This window comes from Gymnoscopelus microlampas (genome assembly GCF_963454915.1).
Source record: "Gymnoscopelus microlampas genome assembly, chromosome: 22".
Lineage (NCBI taxonomy): Eukaryota > Metazoa > Chordata > Actinopteri > Myctophiformes > Myctophidae > Gymnoscopelus > Gymnoscopelus microlampas.
The window spans coordinates 4,496,345-4,519,648 of NC_139959.1; the positions used below are offsets into that span (position 1 = coordinate 4,496,345).

A 23,304-nucleotide genomic window follows, 5' to 3' on the forward strand; every position below is an offset into this window, starting at 1 on the left:
TAAATAATGAATCAAGCAACTTAAAAACGGTCTGGGGGGCTCACAAAAGCCTGAGAAGACTATAAAATGACCCAAAGTTTTTTTGAAAGTGAAATATCCCTTTAAGTGCATCATGCATTGTCCTCATTGCTCCGATTTCTCTCAGACCAAAATCTTTGTTGATTTCAAAACCCAGAAAATATAATAGGATCAACGATTTTATTAATTGTAACACCACCCATGTAATTTAAAGTCTTACCTGTACATGTCCTAATGTTTTTTTTATGTAATTCTGTATATGTGACTGCTTGGCTGAACATAAATACTATCCGCACTAATAACACTATACCCCATAGCCAGACACTTCAGTCAATGACATGTCACAAATAGCTCTCCTACGGATTATAGGTATAGAACATGACACACCTTCACAAGAGGTGGTGATTGCCTCAGGATATTACCGTATTACTTATGGTGACACATAACTTATTATATTATATACCTATAATATATAACTATGTTATTATATTCTATACCATTCCTTTTGACTATTAGTAGGCTACACATGGTTGCAATGAGATAGTGTTGGCCTTTGTTCTCTCTGAGCTTTTAATTGTAATTACTATGATGTGTTTATTATCTTATTGTAGTGTTGTGTATTGTGAACTTAAGTGTGTGTAATGTATTTGTTGTGAGCTGTGCTGCTGTGCCTCTACTCTCTCTGAGTCTATTTCTTTCTTTGCTGGTGCTGTGAGCTCTGCTCTCTCTCAGCTTTTCTTTCAAACTGACTGTGTGGCACAGCTACAGTGTGGGTCTATTGAGGGGCGGAGCTTACTGGTGTGTGCTGCCATTGGTTCATTTAGATTATGACACACACACACACACACACACACACACACACACACACACACACACACACACACACACACACAGAGGAAGAACCTCCCATGTCATGTGATTTCTGAGCAGTGAGGAAGTGCAAACAGACGAAAGTCTCAGACAGACAGCCAGACAGTACTAAAATGGCGCAGCAGGGAGTTCAACTGGATCAGGAACAGTTGTGTTGTTATATCTGTCTGGATCTACTGAAGGATCCAGTGTCTGTTCCCTGTGGACACAGCTACTGCAGGAGGTGTATCGAGGGATTCTGGAACCAGGATGATCAGAGAGGAAGGTTCAGCTGTCCACAGTGCAGACACACGTTCCCAAGACCTGATCTGAAGAAAAACACAGTGTTGGTTGAGGTGGAGGAGAGCCTGAAGAAGACAGGTACCTTTAAATTCTCTTGTAAATACAGCTCACTGTCTCGTCTGTCTGTCTGATTGATTGATTGAATATTTTATTGGACAGAAATGCAAGTACAGTCATACACTTAGTCTAAAAGGATTACACAAAATCCATTGAGGTCCTATTCAATTCATTAACATAGCATAAAAAATATAGGTGGGTGTTGTATATAACACTGGGTGAAAAGCAATGATTTTGGGAGGGTATCCCTCAGGCATACCCCTGATACTTAAGGGAGTATGTGTGTGTATGCTGCCCTCATTCATTAATGTACCACCTCCCACATACCTCCCACATATTCAGGTGTATGTACCATTTCTGAGACCTTCATTTGCATTTACCCCCTGTGGTGTCTGGCCAGCAAGGACCTCACACACCCACCCCTCCCACCCCTCTCACCCTTCCACCCCAACCACTTCTGAGCATGTGCAGAAAACTACATTTGATTGGAAGCTGTGGCTTATAACCCCACCCACCCACCCCACATTCTGCATGCTAATTCTTGTATAAACCCCCTAGTTTATACCCCCCCCCTCAGTGGGAAGGGTGGTTTATAGCCCCCCCCCCCCTCCCAGGGGCTGTGGCTTGTCCCCCCCCCCCCCCACCGGGAGGGATGGTTTATAGTCCCCCCCCCACTACCTGCACTAATTTATATATATATATATATATATATATATATATATATATATATATATATATATATATATATATATGTATATATATATATATATATATCCACACACACAAACAATATAGAAAAACACATAGGCAGAACTCATGTAATTATGTTTATTGATCAAGAAAAATACATTTATACAAAACAATGGAACAGGAGCACACAGATAAGGTAAACTGTTTCAAAGAAAAGTATTTTGTTCCAGGGACCCCAGAAGCAAAGATTTGAGTTAAAAATGTTCACTCTAAAAATATATATATTCAAATATTCTGAATCAGAATCAGGTTTATTGTCACATCACAGGTTTAATTAAAAAACGTGGGTGAAATGTGTGTCTATATACTCACACTAGTAGGCTACCTGAGATAAGATATGTGCATGAACATAGCAGCAATGTATACTGTGTATGATATACTTATGGACGTTAGTTAAGGTGCTTGGGGAAAAAAAGTCAAAAGTCAGTGCGTTATACACAGGATTACGGTGCAAAATGTCAGTGTGTGTCGACCGCATAATCCACATAGACTGACATATAGTCAGCAAGTAGTGCCATGAGGAGGAGCAAAGAAAAATAGCGGGAAAAGGAAAACAAAGTCACTTGTAGGCTACTCATGTAATCCACGGGTGGGTCCAAGGAAGAGCTAAATCCAAGTCATGTGTCCCTGGTATAATCCACAGGAAGAAATATATTTTGTTCCAGGGACCCAGAAGCAAAGATTTGAGTTAAAAAGTTTGCACTAAAAACATAGTCCTCAAGCTCTTTGTCGTCAAGCATTGGGTCCTGGAGAACACAGCATTTGGTACAAGGTCCTGGAGATGATCTTGTGAACTTCTTCCTGCTGGAGGGCTGAAGATCCAAAATGGAAGTCCATCTTTGGAGTTGCTCTGTGTCCTCAAGCATTGGGTCCTGGAGAATGCAGCGTTTGGTATGAGGTTTTGGAGATGATCTCCTGAACTTTGGACTGCTGGAGGGCTGAAGATCCAAAACGGCAGTCCTTGAAGCCTTGAAGAAAAACAGAAGAAAAAAAGAATTACAATTATTTATTTTCAATTATAACACAGGGGTCTTTGAATACAAAAAGACAAAACAATGCCCTGTAAGTAGGCTACAATAAGAAATACAGGTTTGCTGTTTTCTGCAGATCTAGCCCACTCTATTAAGATGCAAATAGCTTATGTGAATACTGTGAGTGTATTATGCATGTGCGCTTTACCTTTTATAAAAACAGGATCAACATTACAGAAACTAATGCTTAGTTCTCCTAAAAGATGAGCTGCAACATCAATACTATGTGGAGAATTTACCCTGTTGGAAGAGAAGAACCGTGTTAGTTTTTAGTCATGTGCAATTTTTCTTATCAGTTAAAACATTTCACCAGGACAGGAACTCAATCCACAGGCCTACCTCCCCCCACTATCCCCCACCACAAATCAAATTGGTGGGGCTTGGTCTCCCCTCTTACTAAAGCATGATTGTGATATAGTTGAATTTGGTTACTTACACTTCTTTTGGATTGAATGTGGTTATTCTTCTCCGAGTTGTGTAGACGCCTCACAGCCTCCTGTAAACAGCATGATTATAAAAGGTCAATTTGAGGAAATCAATGCTTTTGGCAAACCACCAAAGGAATACCAAAACACTCGGCCCAAACACAGAGCTGTGTTCCGTCAGCAGAAATAACGGAGCAGAAATAAGACTTCCGGTTGACGATCTCTTCAGAATAAGAGTACCCTCTAGAGTAAAAAGAAACCATTGAAAACCATTGAAAAACGGTTCATTTGCACATTAAAACTATAAATTAAGCATTTAAACGAAGCTAGAAAACACATATTATGTATATTTGTAATAAAAAAAGTGTTTAACTGTTTTAATAACATAAAAAATGTATCTAAATGGATAAATGCTGTTCACTGGAGTGCATAGACTTCACAAATTGGGCGCTGGACACGAGACAGGAATTTGTGGCGGCACTTGTGACATACGCACGCGTTCAGGGAGACCCCCTCTACAACGCCACACTCTCCGCTAAGCCAGACAGGTGTATTTGGAAAAGTGGCGGGCCGTCCAGTGAGGTCAGGGGTCAGAAAACAGCCATTTTTTGTGCATAGACTTCACAAATTGGGCGCTGGACACGAGACAGGAATTTGTGGCGGCACTTGTGACATACGCACGCGTTCAGGGAGACCCCTTCTACAACGCCACACTCTCCGCTAAGCCAGACAGGTGTATTTGGAAAAATGGCGGGCCGTCCAGTGAGGTCAGGGGTCAGAAAACAGCCATTTTTAGTGCATAGACTTCACAAATTGGGCGCTGGACACGAGACAGGAATTTGTGGCGGCACTTGTGACATACGCACGCGTTCAGGGAGACCCCCTCTACAACGCCACACTCTCCGCTAAGCCAGACAGGTGTATTCGGAAAAGTGGCGGGCCGTCCAGTGAGGTCAGGGGTCAGAAAACAGCCATTTTTAGGGCATAGACTTCACAAATTGGGCGCTGGACACGAGACAGGAATTTGTGGCGGCACTTGTGACATACGCACGCGTTCAGGGAGACCCCCTCTACAACGCCACACTCTCCGCTAAGCCAGACAGGTGTATTTGGAAAAGTGGCGGGCCGTCCAGTGAGGTCAGGGGTCAGAAAACAGCCATTTTTTGTGCATAGACTTCACAAATTGGGCGCTGGACACGAGACAGGAATTTGTGGCGGCACTTGTGACATACGCACGCGTTCAGGGAGACCCCCTCTACAACGCCACACTCTCCGCTAAGCCAGACAGGTGTATTTGGAAAAATGGCGGGCCGTCCAGTGAGGTCAGGGGTCAGAAAACAGCCATTTTTAGTGCATAGACTTCACAAATTGGGCGCTGGACACGAGACAGGAATTTGTGGCGGCACTTGTGACATACGCACGCGTTCAGGGAGACCCCCTCTACAACGCCACACTCTCCGCTAAGCCAGACAGGTGTATTCGGAAAAGTGGCGGGCCGTCCAGTGAGGTCAGGGGTCAGAAAACAGCCATTTTTAGGGCATAGACTTCACAAATTGGGCGCTGGACACGAGACAGGAATTTGTGGCGGCACTTGTGACATACGCACGCGTTCAGGGAGACCCCCTCTACAACGCCACACTCTCCGCTAAGCCAGACAGGTGTATTTGGAAAAATGGCGGGCCGTCCAGTGAGGTCAGGGGTCAGAAAACAGCCATTTTTAGTGCATAGACTTCACAAATTGGGCGCTGGACACGAGACAGGAATTTGTGGCGGCACTTGTGACATACGCACGCGTTCAGGGAGACCCCCTCTACAACGCCACACTCTCCGCTAAGCCAGACAGGTGTATTTGGAAAAGTGGCGGGCCGTCCAGTGAGGTCAGGGGTCAGAAAACAGCCATTTTTTGTGCATAGACTTCACAAATTGGGCGCTGGACACGAGACAGGAATTTGTGGCGGCACTTGTGACATACGCACGCGTTCAGGGAGACCCCTTCTACAACGCCACACTCTCCGCTAAGCCAGACAGGTGTATTTGGAAAAATGGCGGGCCGTCCAGTGAGGTCAGGGGTCAGAAAACAGCCATTTTTAGTGCATAGACTTCACAAATTGGGCGCTGGACACGAGACAGGAATTTGTGGCGGCACTTGTGACATACGCACGCGTTCAGGGAGACCCCCTCTACAACGCCACACTCTCCGCTAAGCCAGACAGGTGTATTCGGAAAAGTGGCGGGCCGTCCAGTGAGGTCAGGGGTCAGAAAACAGCCATTTTTAGGGCATAGACTTCACAAATTGGGCGCTGGACACGAGACAGGAATTTGTGGCGGCACTTGTGACATACGCACGCGTTCAGGGAGACCCCCTCTACAACGCCACACTCTCCGCTAAGCCAGACAGGTGTATTTGGAAAAGTGGCGGGCCGTCCAGTGAGGTCAGGGGTCAGAAAACAGCCATTTTCAGACCCCCTCTAAAAAAAAAATTTTTGAAATAGTGAAAATAGACGATTAGCATGCAGATATACGTCAGAATCACTTGTCAGTGCACATTTATTTATATTTATTTATTTAACAGGGACAATGCACATTGATCAACATGTCAGTTATTCACGTCCATGTAAATGAGCCAGAGTTGGCTAATTTTCATCTGTAGTCCCTGGGCAGGCTGTTAAAAAAGTGGTATAGTTATCCATACAAAAAGAGACATTGTCAACTATACAAAACAAGTAGACATAGTACAATACAGTAAAATAGGAGGAGACACATCAGTGATTAATGGAGGCGAAATTTACTCATGATTACAAATTTGGTTAGCTTTTAGCCATCTTTTAAGGTTGAATTTGAAGGTTAGAAAGTTGTTGGTCTCTCTTACTTCGGTAGGAAGACTGTTCCAGTGATGGGGGGCTCTAACAGAGAAGACTGTTTTACCAACACACTCCGTCTGAATGGTACCTCACAGTCTCCTCTGGTAGTTGCCCTTGTTGATCTGTCACCACTCTCCCTTCGCTCTATGAACTGTTTTAGTGGTGGAGGTGCAAGCCCATTTAAAACCTTAAAAATGAGACAGGCATCTGCAAAATGTTTAAAGCTATCAAAATTAAATAAATTGTACTTTTGAACTATACGGCAATGGTGGTAACGGTTGGGTTTTTGATCAAGTGTTTTTAATGTCTGTTTGTAAAGTGATTCTATGGGTTTGAGAGTTCTTAGATGTGTCTGTCAGTGCATTGTGCAAATAACATTGTGCAAATAAGTGTCAATTGGTCACCTGGTAGTACCAGGTGACACTTTGCCGACTGGGACTGTACGTGTGGGACTGGGACTATTTTAAAATAGTTAAAATAGGCGATATACTGTACAAGCTCACAATTTGATTTACAATTTAGGCATTTAGGCATTTAGCAGACGCTCTTAATCCAGAGCGATTTACAGTAAGCAAGGTAATACATCAAATGCATAGAAATAGTAATCTAGGATCATACTGTATGTAAACCAAGAATCATCAGTCTAACAGCTCCCTATCCCCCCAAAAAATCTATAATCTCTACATTGAAACTATTCAAACTATAGGATGCCAGGTCAACAATGGCCTGGCATCTGTCTACATAACATGGTATCTAATTACATTTTAGCCTTTGCATAAGCCTGCAAGCCTGCAATGCGTTGCTATCTTGTATTTTTGCACATTTGCCACTGCTGCTACAGATTATCATACATGTTTTAAGAGGTTTATCATACATGCCATTCCATCTGTACTTTCATTTTATTTCTGTTATCTATAATTAGCGGAGAGTGTGGCGTTGTAGAGGGGGTCTCCCTGAACGCGTGCGTATGTCACAAGTGCCGCCACAAATAGCTGTCTCGTGTCCAGCGCCCAATTTGTGAAGTCTATGCACTAAAAATGGCTGTTTTCTGACCCCTGACCTCACTGGACGGCTCCGCCATTTTTCCAAATACACCTGTCTGGCTTAGCGGAGAGTGTGGCGTTGTAGAGGGGGTCTCCCTGAACGCGTGCGTATGTCACAAGTGCCGCCACAAATAGCTGTCTCGTGTCCAGCGCCCAATTTGTGAAGTCTATGCACTAAAAATGGCTGTTTTCTGACCCCTGACCTCACTGGACGGCCCGCCATTTTTCCAAATACACCTGTCTGGCTTAGCGGAGAGTGTGGCGTTGTAGAGGGGGTCTCCCTGAACGCGTGCGTATGTCACAAGTGCCGCCACAAATAGCTGTCTCGTGTCCAGCGCCCAATTTGTGAAGTCTATGCACTAAAAATGGCTGTTTTCTGACCCCTGACCTCACTGGACGGCCCGCCATTTTTCCAAATACACCTGTCTGGCTTAGCGGAGAGTGTGGCGTTGTAGAGGGGGTCTCCCTGAACGCGTGCGTATGTCACAAGTGCCGCCACAAATAGCTGTCTCGTGTCCAGCGCCCAATTTGTGAAGTCTATGCACTAAAAATGGCTGTTTTCTGACCCCTGACCTCACTGGACGGCCCGCCATTTTTCCAAATACACCTGTCTGGCTTAGCGGAGAGTGTGGCGTTGTAGAGGGGGTCTCCCTGAACGCGTGCGTATGTCACAAGTGCCGCCACAAATAGCTGTCTCGTGTCCAGCGCCCAATTTGTGAAGTCTATGCACTAAAAATGGCTGTTTTCTGCCCCCTGACCTCACTGGACGGCCCGCCACTTTTCCAAATACACCTGTCTGGCTTAGCGGAGAGTGTGGCGTTGTAGAGGGGGTCTCCCTGAACGCGTGCGTATGTCACAAGTGCCGCCACAAATAGCTGTCTCGTGTCCAGCGCCCAATTTGTGAAGTCTATGCACTAAAAATGGCTGTTTTCTGCCCCCTGACCTCACTGGACGGCCCGCCACTTTTCCAAATACACCTGTCTGGCTTAGCGGAGAGTGTGGCGTTGTAGAGGGGGTCTCCCTGAACGCGTGCGTATGTCACAAGTGCTGCCACAAATAGCTGTCTCGTGTCCAGCGCCCAATTTGTGAAGTCTATGCACTAAAAATGGCTGTTTTCTGCCCCCTGACCTCACTGGACGGCCCGCCATTTTTCCAAATACACCTGTCTGGCTTAGCGGAGAGTGTGGCGTTGTAGAGGGGGTCTCCCTGAACGTGTGCGTATGTCAAAAGTGCTGGCGCCAACAGCCGTCTCCTGTCCAGTGTCCAGTATTGTCTGAAATTGGCACTTTTCTTACGTCAGGCCGCACTGGGCGGCCTGCCACTTTCTTTTTTTTTTACAAATTATCTCTCAAATGTTCACCAATATTCTCTACTGGTCTGTATCCATTTTCTATCAAGTTTAGGGGCGCTCAGTTATGGAGAAGTACACACACACACACACACACACACACACACACACACACACACTAAAAATGTACTAATATTTCTCTATCTTTTTTTATGCTGTGTTTCCATGTTGTATATATGTTGTTAAATAATATAAATTTGTAATATTTTTTTTCTGATTACTTTTGTATTTGTATTGTATTTTAGTTTTTAAATACGTGAGATCAACTTTATAAACCCCAAATTCTTCTCTTTTTTTTTATCTCGCTTGCACTATCTACTATTATTATTTGTAGCATATTTTGTGGTCTCTTTTATCATTGTTTATTTGCTTCTGCAATAAACAATATTATATCATCATCATTTTCCAAGAGTGACCTGGCCTAGAGTCATCATTATTACAACAATGGACAAACAATACAAAAACAATACATATATGTAACACACACAAATCAATATCCAGTTAAAGTGCAAAACAGTGCTAAGTGCACATTTAATGGGGGTCAATAGCCAATTTCAAACTGGAACAACCTGGCACTTAGAAGTGATCTAGTATAAGCCATTTAAAAAGACATAATGTACATCATAAATTTATTTTTTAAATACAATTGTGTCTTTCTTTTTTAAACTTGCCACTTAGAAGTGTTTTAGTATGAGCCATTTAAAAGGCATACATCATAAATGTATTTTTAAATTAGATTTGTGTCTTTTAAAAAACATAAAAAATTCACGCTCTTATTTTGAAGGCAACCGGAACCCTTATTTCTGCTAGCTCGAAAACCGGAAGTCCAATTTCTGCTGACGGAACGGAGCTCAAACACAGTCACCCGGGCACAAATCCAGCACATATCCGATAAAATCTCTACCTGGTATTCCCCCTAAAATGGTGGCGATCGTGTTTTGGGGTGAGCCTTCCAGGTTGCCCACCAGAACATTAGTTACACTTATTTTTCTACAAGCAACTCATACAAAGAATTTTCTAGATAGTAGACACAGGGCATATATAGTCAGACATAATTTCACTTACCGCAAGGTTGATGTTATTTGCTCTTTGGTGCAGGCAGAGGCAGCAACGTAGACAAAGCATCATCCCGAGCAGCGTTGCTCTCGACCAGCTAAGAGGACCACCTAATAATTCTGTTCTTCTCGGAGTCGAAGGCTGGCGTCTGCGAGGACTCGAAGCAGCACCCGATGCATAAAATAAATCTCTACTTGTGTTTGTTGCCATTTTACTCACAAATTAAACAAATTCATCATGCAGTTAATAGTTTCCAAGCAGAGTTCTCTAACAACAAACTGCTATCCTGTAAAGCCAACTTGGTGCCTTGGCTAATACACGCCCCCGTGCTGTGGCTAGGGTTGCCAGATTCTGTGAGAGAAACAAGCAAGCAGGTCTAGAAAAACAAGCCCAATAGAAGCGATTATGGGTCACATGACTCACATGAGCACTTTAAACCTACCTACTGTATACATCGGCTATTTGAAGATGGCAGATATACAAGCTATACAAGATATACTCGTGATGCAACTCGTTGTGAGCTTGTAGACTGCTATTTTCAAATAAAATTCTTGGTGCAAATTTATTATAAAAAAAACCTGGCAACACTGGCTCAAAGACATCTCACAGACACGGTGTGAAGAGGCGGTGCTCAGGAGTGAAACATGAAACAATAGGAACATTGAAACCATCGACACCTATCATGCAAATGTTGTGTCTGCATGTAATCTAATCTCTATCCCCCAAAATACAAACGAAAACACACATAAAGTAGCCTTGTTTGTGATATGGGTAAAAAGTACAACACATTTTGGTATCAAAATGTGCTTAAAGTACCAAAAGTAAAAGTGCTAATACGTTTGAAAATAGCGTGTGAGCTTGTTGATGTATAAAATAAGGCTAAAGTGGTTAATGCATGTTTTATAATGTAATCATTTATATCTGCAAAGTAACTAGTAACTAAAGTTTTCAAATAATAGTAAATAAAATAGTAAGTAAAAGTATAGACAATTGGAAATACTTCAGTAATGTAAAATTACCTCAAAATTGTACTTAAGTACAGTACTTGAGTAAATGTACTTAGTTACTTCACACCACTGTTTGTTGTACAGCACCTTGTGTAACAGAGAGGACCTCTGTTACTACAGTAACCTTGGTTATTAGTGTTTATTCAATCATTTTTAAACAGGGACATTGGTGGAACAAGTACTCAACTGTTTTGCTTAAGTAAAAGTATCAATAAGTGGTGTTCTAGCAACTCAAGCTTTGAGGTACCCCGTTTGGACCCAACTGCCGAGTTGCATCCTCACCCAGACCGGCATTTCTTTGGGAGGCCTGTCGAGATTTGGAATTTGCAAGGTACACGGACGGATTGTGCGCCATCATTCCTACCGATTGAAAGAATAGCATACAGATGTGTTTACAGTGCCACAACTGTACAGTTAAGCCAGATCAAAGAGAAAGTATCAGTAGTTAAACCACTGTGCACAGTAGTTGAGATTTAGACCCAAGACCTGATCTGTGTGTGTGTGTGTGTGTGTGTGTGTGTGTGTGTGTGTGTGTGTGTGTGTGTGTATATATCTCTCTCTCACAGACAGACAGACAGACAGACAGACAGACAGACATCTCACTCATTGTTTTTTAATCAGTAATTGTGCAATAGTCTGTGTTTCTCTCTCTCGCTCTCGCTCTCTCTCTCTCCCCCCCTCTCTCTCTCTCTCCCCCTCTCTCTCTCTCTCTCTCCCCCTCTCTCTCTCTCTCCCCCTCTCTCTCTCTCTCTCTCTCTCTCTCCCCCTCTCCCCCTCTCCCCCTCTCTCCCTCTCTCCCTCTCTCTCTCTCTCTCTCTCTCTCTCTCTCTCTCTCTCTCTCCCTGAGCCCCCCCCTCTATGAACCCCACACCTCCCATTGTTTGAACAAACCTCTAATTTACATGTGTAAGGAAGATTCCCAAGCAGAGAAAAGAGAGACGTATATCCAGGTATCTTAAAGGCATTTTAAGGTAAACAGTCCTCTCCCGCATTCATTGAAAAACTCCCACCTATCATTTATGTTGGGTGGGTGTATACCTTGCCCATGTATCCAGGTATATCACCTTTTTCACCCAGTGTAAATTTACTAAACCAATAAAGAGATGAAACGTCTTATTACAAAAATATTAAAGGGTTTATCCCGACAAAATGTCTTACAAGCGTCGGAAATGATTAGTGATAGCTTTCAGATAGTTTTCTGAAGTTTAAACAGCGAGTACAGAAATGTAAACACATGTTGTGATAAACGGTGGTTCATCCTTCTCATGACATCATTGCCATCCCAGCTGGCCGTCTATCTTGTGGCTCCTAGGCAACCAGAGTCGAACAACAACGCCGTGTGGCAGGCTATCTTGAGGGGAAAAAATATGTTAGACACACTGTCTAACACAGATTGGTGATTGGTGTTAAGGCAGATAGACAGTAACAAAAATAATAGTTATCAGGCAGCGGAGACATGCTGGATCCTATAGGCTACCAAATATGAGGGTACAGGCACATACAAATGAAATCCTTTTTCATCAGATTGATAAATACATATGTATCAATCTTTCAACAGGACTCCAAGATGTTCCATCTGATCACTGCTACGCTGGACCTGGAGATGTGGCCTGTGATGTCTGCACCGGGAGGAGACTGAAAGCTGTGAAGTATTGTCTTCAGTGTCTGGTCTCTTACTGTGACACTCACCTCCAGCCTCACCATCAGTCTCCTGCCTTTAAGAAACACAAGCTGGTCAAAGCCTCCAGCGAGCTTCAGGAGAACGTCTGCTTTCGTCACGACGAGGTGAAGACGGATTTCTGTCGTACCGATCAGCAGTTTATCTGCTCTCTGTGCACCATGGACGAACACAAAGGTCATGATACGATCTCAGCTGCAGCAGAACGTGCTGAGAGACAGAAAGAGGTCGATGCGAGTCAGCAGACCATCCAGCAGAGAATCCAGGAGAGAGAGAAAGACGTGAAGGTGCTTCACCAGGAGGTGGAGTCCATCGACCACTATGCTGACAGAGCAGTGGAGGACAGTGACGCCATCTTTGCTGAGCTCATCTCTTCCCTGGAGAGAAGACGAGCTGAGGTGAGGGAGCTGATCAGAGACCAGCAGGAACGTGAAGTGAGTCGTGCTGAAGAACTTATGATACAAGAACTGAGGAGGAGTGTGGAGCAGGACGTTGCTGAACTGATGAGGAGACATGCTGAGCTGGAGCAGCTCTCACTCACAGGGGATCACATCGATTTTCTACAGCCTTACTACACCTCCCTTTCAAGGATCAGTGAATCTACACACCCAGTCAGCAGCAATGTCCGTCCTGCGAGATACTTTGACGATGTGACTGCGGCCGTGTCCAACATGAGAGACGAACTAGAGGACGTTCTTACAGAGGAAGGGACAAACGTCTCAGAGGCAGTGAAAAAAGTGGATGTTTTACTGTCAACACCACCAGCACCATGACTCTCTAGCCTGGAACCAGACGAATCTGCCAGTGCAAAAAGAAAATTGCCCTATGCGATTTGAGTCTGGCACCACTCCATTGTGAATCCATTTCCTGCTCCCGAAGTCTGGGGTGACCAATCAGGGCTCAGTATTCAAATATGGGAGACTGTAATTGGTAGTTTTTTTTTGTTATCAATTGTTTTTATTATCATATCGACGATACAATCGGGTAATTGGTAGTTGATTGTAGGTCTAACCAATTGCGTCCAGACTCCATTCTTTTGATCCCGCCCCTTGGAAAAAAATCTTCCTCATAGAAGCAGCAGACTCATATCCACGCAGTGATATAGTCTGACCACGCAAGGCTAATGACGCTCCTCCACACAGTCCACACCATGTTCACACACAACCTCTATGCTGGATCTTTATCCAGGAGTCACTGCTGAGTTGTGTGACCTCAAGTAGATCACACTTCATCATTATTTTATATACAATTATAGAATAATAGTGTGAGTATTATTGTTTTACAGAGTCAGTGAATGTGATGTGATTTATGGTGGAGTGGAGGGTTGCTGATGATCTAAGACACACTCAAACTTTTCACCCCCCAAAATAATCATATTTGAACTGGGAACCCTCCAAAATAATCATATTTGAACTGGGAACCCTAACTGGGAACCCTCCAAAATAATCATATTTGAACTGGGCACCCCTCACCCTGACAAGCACTTGGAATTTTAGGAGTTGAGGCGTTACATTTAGTTTGACTCGGCTCCACAGATAAATATTGTGAAAATAGCCGAACTATAAACATGAAACCTTATAGTTACAGACGCATTCATTTTAACGTCCAGTGACAGTATGTGGAAAAGGTGTAGAGAATATAAGCTCTGTTAATCTGTCCTCCATAGCAGTGTTAATTTTGTCTACTAAAACTATGACGAAAAAAATGTATCGACTACCTTTTTAGCGATGCCAGCCGCTCTACATTTGACCGTGTCTGTGTGTCCGTATGTTATGTCCGTCCGTATGTTTGAGCACGGCAAAGAAGCAACACATGCGCCACTTCAACACGGGAAAACAGCCACGTCACCACTCAAAACTATCAGCACTTTTTGAAGTACTTACTGTAGTAGTGACGACTACAACAGCAAAAAAAACGAAAGGAAAATTAACGATTTCAACAGGAAATGAAACTGTTACAGAGCTACTGTAGGAAGTGTACCGCTGCTGCTTACCTTTCACCTAACCAGTGTTTCCATACATGTTAAGGTTTATAGTCTTCATTTCCAAAAAAAAAATAGTTTTTGGGGTGGCCTGTGGAAGTCCAGACATTGGGTTCCTTCATTTTCATGACAAGCGTAATCAGAGCAGAGGAGGAATCCTTCCTAGTCACATTGACTAATGATTCAGAGACACACACATAAAGTGTCTGTTTCATTCTTATTGCTGTTGTTGCAGCGACTCCTGAATTCTCTACCTGCATCCATTTGTAGGCAATGACTAAAAAAGACCACTAGGTGTCAGTGTCTGACAACTTATTATTAGACATTGCAGCTTTGTGCAGAATGCTGCTGACAACCAGACAGTAACCTATTACATTTACATTGTTCTCTGTCTGTCTGTCTGTCTGTCTGTCTGTCTGTCTGTTTGTTTTCATCTCCAGAAGGAGGTATGCACTTAAACCAGCAACTTTCCTCTAGGGCTATTTTCATCTCCAGATGACAGAATATACTTAGAACAGCAATTTTCTGGGGTGCCCGCTGGCCTAGTGGTCCAGGCGCATACCACATATTATGCTGGTAATCCAGCTATACAGTACATCGCAAGTTCGACTCCTGATCCCGACGACCTTTGCTGCGTGTCACCCCGCCATCTCTCTCCCCATTTCCTGTCAGTCTACTGTCTGTCCTGTCAATAAAGGCATAAAAGCCCCAAAAAACATCTAAAAGAACCCAGCAATTTTCCTCAAGGAATCTTTTCATCTCCAAAAGGAGGTATCATCATACTATAATTCTAGTAAGGGCGTAGTAGTGGTGAGTAGGTGAGTAGGTGAAGCTACCCGGTTCTCCTCAGTGGCTGGAGCAATTGCTCTGATTTTGCACACAGCCATTGACCATTACCATCTGAACTTAACTGTGAAGCCCGTTTTTCAAGTTCACCAAATCTCAGCTTCTTATTAGCGTTTTTGTGTCAAACACTGTCGCCATGGTTACGGGGCTGCCCAGCTATGGGACGAACTGCCTCCCGGGTTGCCAGATCATGTGCGCATATCCCCCCACGGATGCGTCGACCGGGTATGGTCTAGTACATTTAAACCAGGTACCAAAGTTATCTCTTCAGAGAAAACTTATAATAGAAATAATAATAATAAACATCATGACAGACCTAAAACTACAGAAAGGGAGAGCTGGGCTCTCACAGAAAATGTCTCATTTCATTTTTGATTCTTGATTCAAACCTTTTTGAGACATTAGTGGTAGTGCGTGTGTGTAATAGCTTTCACCAGGGGCGGATTAACCCTTCGTGGTTTCAATAACACGTTTTAGTTTCTTTTTAGACATAAAATGTCTTTGTTAAATTGTATAAAAGCTTAACCTATATTTATTTATATCATTATATCAATTATCATCACCATGGTCATAATGATTAAGCAGGTACAGTATGTCAAGCTTAGCAGAGAGCTTGATTTTGAGCTTCTTAAAGCATAATATAATGATACATAATTACTTTATTTTCATTTTCAGCCAGGTTTCATTTCACTATGATTAAGGGTAATAAGATACAAAGAAAACTATTACTTAAAACAAAGCACAAGTTGTGTTTTGTTTCAAGTGATACATGTTTGTTGTGCTGCACAAAAATATTTTTTACACAATATTTATAATATATTTTAGGCAAAAAACATAATTCTGTAGTCATTAGCTTAAGGAAGGAGCTTGAACTGTGCTATTAATTCTTAGGTCGCTCTATTCAAGGAAATATACCTATTACTCCTGGTGGTCCGAGTGGGGGTCCTGTTAACTTACGGCCTTCAAGACCCCCCTCCTCAAAAGGACCTCTCAAAGTGGGCCCTTTGAGAACCACTGCTACACCGTACAAAGCCCGGCCTTGTACGGTATAGCAGTGGTCCTCAAAGGGCCCATTTTGAGAGTGGTTTCACAGGTTTACAGGTGTAAAACAGTGGATGAAATTTGCTTTTGTGCGAACGCCAACTAGTTGTGTCTATTTGGGTCTTATCAGCCTTTTCTTTCGGTGATTCAATGTTAACGCATGTGCAGCCCGTTATGAGCCATTCCTTTGGGTGATTCATTCATCACATTGAAATACAGCACGAAACCCCATTGCAGCACCTGCCTTGGCGGCGTGCCTCGCTAATCATGAGATGTTAAGCCCCAACCTCCTGGGATCGAATCACGACGGAGTTGCGCTGTCAGAAGCGGACTTGAGCCACGTGAGGCACCGCAGAGCGAGCTCATGCGAGCGAGTTGCAGAGCGTTCGAAAAAATAAGCAATTAAAAAAAGAGACAGCGACGTATCTATAGTTACACATAGCATATCCATACAAACATTTATGTACATGATGTACTACATCTACCCATGCAGCTGCAACATACAGTAGAGGAATCAATCTAGAATTGCTACTTCTGCTTGTAATAATTGACTGCTATCAACAGCATTGCCCAAAGTTCCTCCTGGCAGAAACATCTAATTATCTATGTTCGGCTTCTCCTTTTTTTTGCCCCCACAGTTTAGCTTCATTACTGAAGAGAAGATCATCTTGGGTGTCAACAGCGGTTTATGCCTAATAGTCGTGGGCTGAAAATAGTCAATCTACAAGCTATATGACCCTATATGATTCCAGGTAGATTAAGGGTGAGTGGATACAGGTTAAGGCATGGGGGGTGAGGTTGATGTTAAGCCAGGTTTTGTTTGGATATCGGACCATGGTTAATGGTAGAGTTAGGAAATACACTATACAGCTGTGAACAAACATACCTGTAAAATCCAGCCAGCGGGAATGAAAGATAAGTATGTGTGCACGCGCACGCACACGCACACGCACGCACACGTACACGTACACGTACACGTACATGTATACACACGTATACATACAGTATAAATGAGCAAGAGATAGAGCGAGCATTCACTGGTTCAGAACCGTAATGTCCAGGGTCAGGATGTATTAACATTTTCTTACAGTATGTCTTATTCTGAGCTGTTTCATGAAGGCATGCAAGAGTGCATGCCTTCATGAAAGTCTATTTACAGGATATATTAAAGATATAGAGCATATTGATTCATCATTAGTCATTTCCATGTGAAAAAGCATACTGTATATATGATGATATATATAAGTAACATTTCTAATTAGGAAATAAATCAATATGTTAATGGATGGTTTTAATATATAGAACTAATGACATTTTTAGAACATAGAAAATTGCGCTTTAATGGGAATATCTGCACCGGACAAACCATAAATCAATTCTGAATATTGTAATTAATGCTTGCTTAGCTGCCGTTTCATTGATTTAGATCAAAGCGATGCTTGGAAACATACTTTTTTCATTTAATCATATGGTTGCAAATATTCTCCGCTAGGACCCCAAGTGGCACAGAAACAGGAGGGTCAGGATGTGCCAGCACTGCCTCAACAGCCCTCAAACCTTGGAGGATTTGGAGGAAGATTCCTCCCTGTTGGCCTAGGAAACCATATGGAGCTGTTCAGAGCACTCACACATTTTTACACAAACCACTTCTACTCATTGCCTTCGATCCAGACTGAGAGTTGATGTTTTCGATAGGCAATGTGTCTTTACTGTGTTTTTTGCCGTTTTTTTATGCGTGTCAGCTTTTATGTTTTTCCCCTTTTTTGTTTCATTCTTTGTATTGTTTTAGTGTATTGTTACTGAGTGTTGTACTGAACTTTGGTTCAACGCTGTTGTTTTACATGTGCTCTATAAATAATATATACCATGCGACCACTTAAACTCTAAATCTCCGATGCTAGCGGTTTTGACATACTGATGGAGTATATTATAGTATATTGTGGGTAGTATATCGAGATGACAGATATGGGACATTAAAAAGGAAAAATTAAACAAATGGGACAGTTTATTAGAACACAAAAAAAATCGCTATAGCTTCAGTAGTTAACCAGTGAAATGACGGTATTTTACAATGCCTCTCATAGAGATTGCATTGAGAGCTGCAGTTCATCGTTCTAACGGACCCCGAGTGTCAAAAGTGGGCGTGAATTTGTAGGCCTTCCGCTTCCGGCCGTGTGTGTCTATTGGACTGAGTTCAGGATGACCACCAGAGTTTGTAAAAGAGTTCTTTCTGATGAAGGCTAGGTAGACAGAAGGACAAACCAAAGTTCAATAATCCAGATATATTTTCCAATAGGTGCACAAAAATAATGCTCAAAAATGGTTTAAACAATAAACCAATCCATCCAAAAGGTAAGTATTAAACATGTTTTAGCAACACAATTCCTTTCCTCTAGAATATATCTTACACAGAAAAATCCCACACTCCCCTGTCAAATGGTTTGCCCCAATTACCATACCCCTCTATATAAGGAGCACGTCATGTGGTACTCTTTTCTGATCCTCAAACCAGGAAGAGGACATGTCAAGTATGTATGTTTGTTTGGTAATGATGATCACGAGCTTTAAACTGTGGAGATGAATAACGTGGTTATGTTTCAAACAAACAATTGTATCTGTGTTTGTAAAAATTATATGAATGTGAAATGAATGTTGATAAGAAAATGTAATGGAGATCTGTTACAAAGGTCATGGTGAATATATTGCAATAGTAACATATGGGAATAGTGAATATGCTGCAGCATGAAATAAGTAATATGATAAGAATGCATAATGGTAAACAGAAAATAATTAAATGATGAGAAATATAATGGAACATGTGAGGCTATAAAGGTAAAGTGTCTTTACCACAGAGTTCTTAGTGTGAGTTGGAACTGGAAGCATCCTGTTCTAAAAGCCCCACACCTGGCAGTTATCCAGAATTCATAGAACTAATAGTTAGTGCGTAGTGTAACTCTTGTTTTCCGAACAGTTCCTCTCTTGAGGTGAGGAAAAGGTGCAGCGATGTAGTAATGCAAAGAGTAGTCAAATGGGGTCGGGGAATTGTTCATCAAAGTGTTTTTCATGAATCAAGATTTTTGACTCTCAGATGCAACTCTTGCACCAGCAGTAAGGATATGATAATGTAGGACTGACGCAAGGTGCAGGCTTTTAAGTAAAGCTCTTTAGTGAGTCTCTAACGCCTTATACTTATACAGTAGCATTTTGATCAGCAACAGAGCAATCTTCCCCACTTTTTATCTTAACTGCATGGATGATTACTTTACACAGGCTGTTATAATAAGGTTAAGGGTGTGTTTTCAGGTCCCCGGGGCCAGAGAAATTGCTTTTACACCTTCACCCAGCTGATGGCTGCGCAGATGGCTTTGATGAGCGCACGGTGGAGCTGTTTAAGTGACACTTCGACACGCTGCGGTTGCAGCCAATACCAGTCGTTTCCGATGTCATTGTGGGACCGGAAGTTCAACGATGGTGGATTTCCATTTGCCGAAAAGGTGGCTTCGAAACGGTCTGTAGAAACCAATGGGGCTGGCTTTGTCCATTCATTTTACAGTCAATGCTCTCACAGCACCAAGTAATAACTGACAGGTTTTGCAAGGATTTTACAAGTCGAGTAACAATGTTTCTTTCATGCTGCATGCTGTAACTACACATTTTAAGAGCAAGAGCTTTTCAGCGTGAATATCATTTTTACATTATCCCTTCCTCCAGAGTCCATGCAACACTGCTTTTCTAGTCCTGAGCTCATTCTGTCACCATATTGCCACATACATAATCTGAGTTCCCAGAAGTTTTCGCCAGCTCTGGCGAGGAACTTCTGGGCCAGAGCCCTGGTATTTGTGGGCGGGATGTACCTTACGCTCTGAATCTGAGCGGACACGCCTCTTACCGGTCTGAGAGCTGTGCAACTCGTCTAAAAAGTCCGACGAGAGGCAAACAGCAGTACACAACAATGGCGGCCGAAATTTCTCAAGGGGAAATTGCTTCCCGTCGATCCTATTTAGATGCAACACCCACTGCATGTGGATCCCGCCCCCTTTTCTTCATTGGCTGTTGATTTGAATCACAACGCAGTGGCCGCGCCCCTGCTGTCCAAGCTCCGACGCTAACCCTCCCAGACTACCACATACAGTACACTACTATGCCTCTTGTATCCAGTAAAACACACATACAGCTAGTGTGTCCATGGTGTTCCGTTCTACAGATAGGTCCAGTGTTCTAGAGGTAGGGCGGGCCCCTCAGGCTCCTCACATTAAGTCCATGGGGCCTCATTAAAACTAAGGTAATGGTTACGAAAATGTCTTCTGTTAGCCCCGTATACGAGTCAAGAGGGCAGCTAGTAAATGGGTGGGGTTGGGGGGGTGTAGAGTAAGTGAAAGGCGGACAGAAAAATAGCGTGTTATTGAAAGAGAGATTCAGTGGGTGATCAAAAGTAAAAGATAGCAGGAGAAAGTCAGAGAGTAAGATAGAGAGAACAAAAGAGAGAGAGAGAGAGAGAGCACGAGTGAGAGAGATCCGTCTTACAGCTTGTATGCAAGCAGTGGAATATTGATTTATCATAAAAGGAAATGCTGTACATGACAAATCCAAGATGCCCACGGTAGAGATGCATAAAAAATATGTGTACATTATGATGAGAGAGAGAGAGCGAGAGAGAGAGACTCATCAGTTACAGATACAACGGAACATCACCATTTCCAATCTGGAACTTAACAAGGTTGGAGATTGTCACAAAGCGTGGGTTTCTTTTCCCTCGATAGTAAATTAAGTCGTAACTCGGCTCATTAAGAGGAAGTGATTATCTCATCTCCGGTTGGTTATTATGGCACATCTTATTTGCTGTTTGGGTGTAAAAGAAATCATTAGCATTCCATCAACCGCCTTGGAATGTGTCTTCATACTGTCTTAGACACAGATTCAGACTAACACATTCATATTTTATCATGAAATCTGCTCAAAAGAGTCTTCTTTCTTGAAATAAAGCAGTTGACTTATTTGAATGTTTGAGATATCATTGTGGCGCTGTGTAGTCTGTGGAGTCAGTCAGCACTGTCAGCCGAACCGTCAGCCGAACCGGTTCAATTCTTGTGTCAATGTGTAGCCTATACAAAACTCAAAAAGTCACATTGGTCCTCAGTATGAAGGAGAGTCATACTACTTTTTTGACTGGTGTTGAGTGGAGATGTGTTCTCTCATCGAGATGTGTTGTATCGCATTACCTGCTGGCTGCTCTAGCAGTGTACTGTGAGCCTATACGGTCAATGTTTATCAATGGCAATTTTAGTTAAAAATAATAATAATAATAAACTTTATTTGTATAGCACCTTTCATGACATGAAATGCAGCGCAAAGTGCTTTACAGAGCAAGAATACAGTTACAGTTACAACCAATTTAACAATAAAGCAAACAAAAATAAAATAAAATAAAATAAAATAAAATAAAAGCAAAAGCAAAAGCAAAAAACAACATTAAAATAGGCAATACAGTGAGGACTTAAAAATCAACCAAAGAATCAGCTAAAAGCAAGAGTGAAGAAATAGGTCTTGAGCTGTGCTTTAAAGCTATCGACAGAGGCTGCCTGTCTTAGGTGTAATGGGAGTTTATTCCACACTGTTGGTCCGTAAAAGCAGAATGCTGCTTCACCGTATTTTTTTTATGTCATTGTAGGCACCTCGAGCAGGTCAGCACTTGAAGACCTGAGGGGCCGGTTTGGAACATATCTCTCTAGGCAGTCATAGAGGTAGGAAGGTGCCAGACCATTTAGAGCTTTATAAACTATTAAAAGAATTTTAAAATCAATCCTAAAAACAACCGGGAGCCGGTGTAGTGAAGCTAGAACTGGAAAAACAAAGAAACTGAAGAGCGGCAGAGCGGCTTTGCGATAAGAAACTGTGATAGCCTGAAGGCCTAATCATAGTTGAACAAGAAGAAGGTTCGGATTACCTATGGATTCCCTATGGAATTGGATACGTATGGACTATTAGAGTAGTGTTTGGGATACGCTCACTGGCCAATTTGGGAGATTATTTCCGTTTTTTTCTTTTCTAATAACCAGATTCAGTGGTTTTATTCAAACACATGAAGTAAACTGAATTTGTGAGATTGGCTGTGTTTTAATTACATTTCACACTTTTGTTTTGGTGCATAATCCTTTGGGGTCCTTTGGGATCTTCTTGTTGAAGATGACATGGACTGCAGTAGCAGAGCCTCTCATTCGGGAAGATTACTTCATCACAACCAGCACAATATCCCTGTTTCTTCTGTTTCCATGCCCCCCCCCATAACCAATCTCCCATTACTTAAATCTATTTGACCCTTTCCTTGACTTGAACCTGTCAGCTCTACAAACCGAACCGTTTTCTCATCACCGGCGGCAGAGGACAAACATTGATTGGCCTACAAAGAGTGGCGGTCTCTGTTGCATATTCAATAAGAATAGGACATTTCAAACCTGCTCCTCAAGGTCGTACCGATGGCGGCCGTGTGAAGTTCAAAGCCTGTCTCATGTTACTTTGATTTAGTGTGAGGTTACAACTGGGGATCCATAGAACCAGGTTGCCTCTCTTTTCTCAATCAGATCCCTGTCTATCTGCAATATTTAAAAGGATGTTCAAGGGAGAGTCTGTTCAGCTCTGTTCTGTGCTGTTTTGCACCTCCATCCTAACATAAAAGCGTGTCCTTTAAATGAAGGGTAATGTGCCACAGCCATATAACAATGTACATACACTCATCTGAGTGGTGGCACTTTTGTGTGCAAGTGCAGTGAACGATTATTATACGATACAGCTTATACGATAAGTTAACAGAATAATATCTTTGTGGAATAGGAATGGAGTTCCGTGGATGTTTGCATTGTGGTTTCAAGTGGTCAGAGGGTGACGTGCCACTGTGATAGGTTGGGACGTCTTTCTCATGTCTTTCTGCAGTTTCTGAACCACTTAAGCCCTATACTTATACGCTACGGGGGGGGGGGGGGGGCGGGGGATCTACAAGCTCAAAACGCTGCGTT

At 42.6% G+C, this 23,304-nt stretch overlaps 1 protein-coding gene across 1 annotated transcript; it reads left to right on the plus strand.

Annotated features, from left to right (window-relative positions):
* The first annotated feature begins 991 nt into the window (after positions 1-991).
* LOC311038956 (E3 ubiquitin-protein ligase TRIM47-like) lies at positions 992-15,005 on the plus strand. The gene is made up of 2 exons (XM_084048587.1): positions 992-1,248; positions 12,307-15,005. The coding sequence occupies exons 1-2, from the start codon at positions 1,002-1,004 to the stop codon at positions 13,197-13,199; spliced, it is 1,140 nt and encodes a 379-aa protein (XP_083904713.1). The 5' UTR covers positions 992-1,001; the 3' UTR covers positions 13,200-15,005.
* Positions 15,006-23,304: the final 8,299 nt, after the last annotated feature.

What these genes read in the sequence shown, in the direction of transcription:
- LOC311038956 (XM_084048587.1), top strand. Translation starts at nt 1,002, where the DNA reads ATGGCGCAGCAGGGAGTTCAACTGGATCAGGAACAGTTGTGTTGTTAT. An exon ending in GGAGAGCCTGAAGAAGACAG is followed by an intron (nt 1,249 to 12,306) that starts GTACCTTTAAAT and finishes ATCTTTCAACAG; the next exon opens with GACTCCAAGATGTTCCATCT.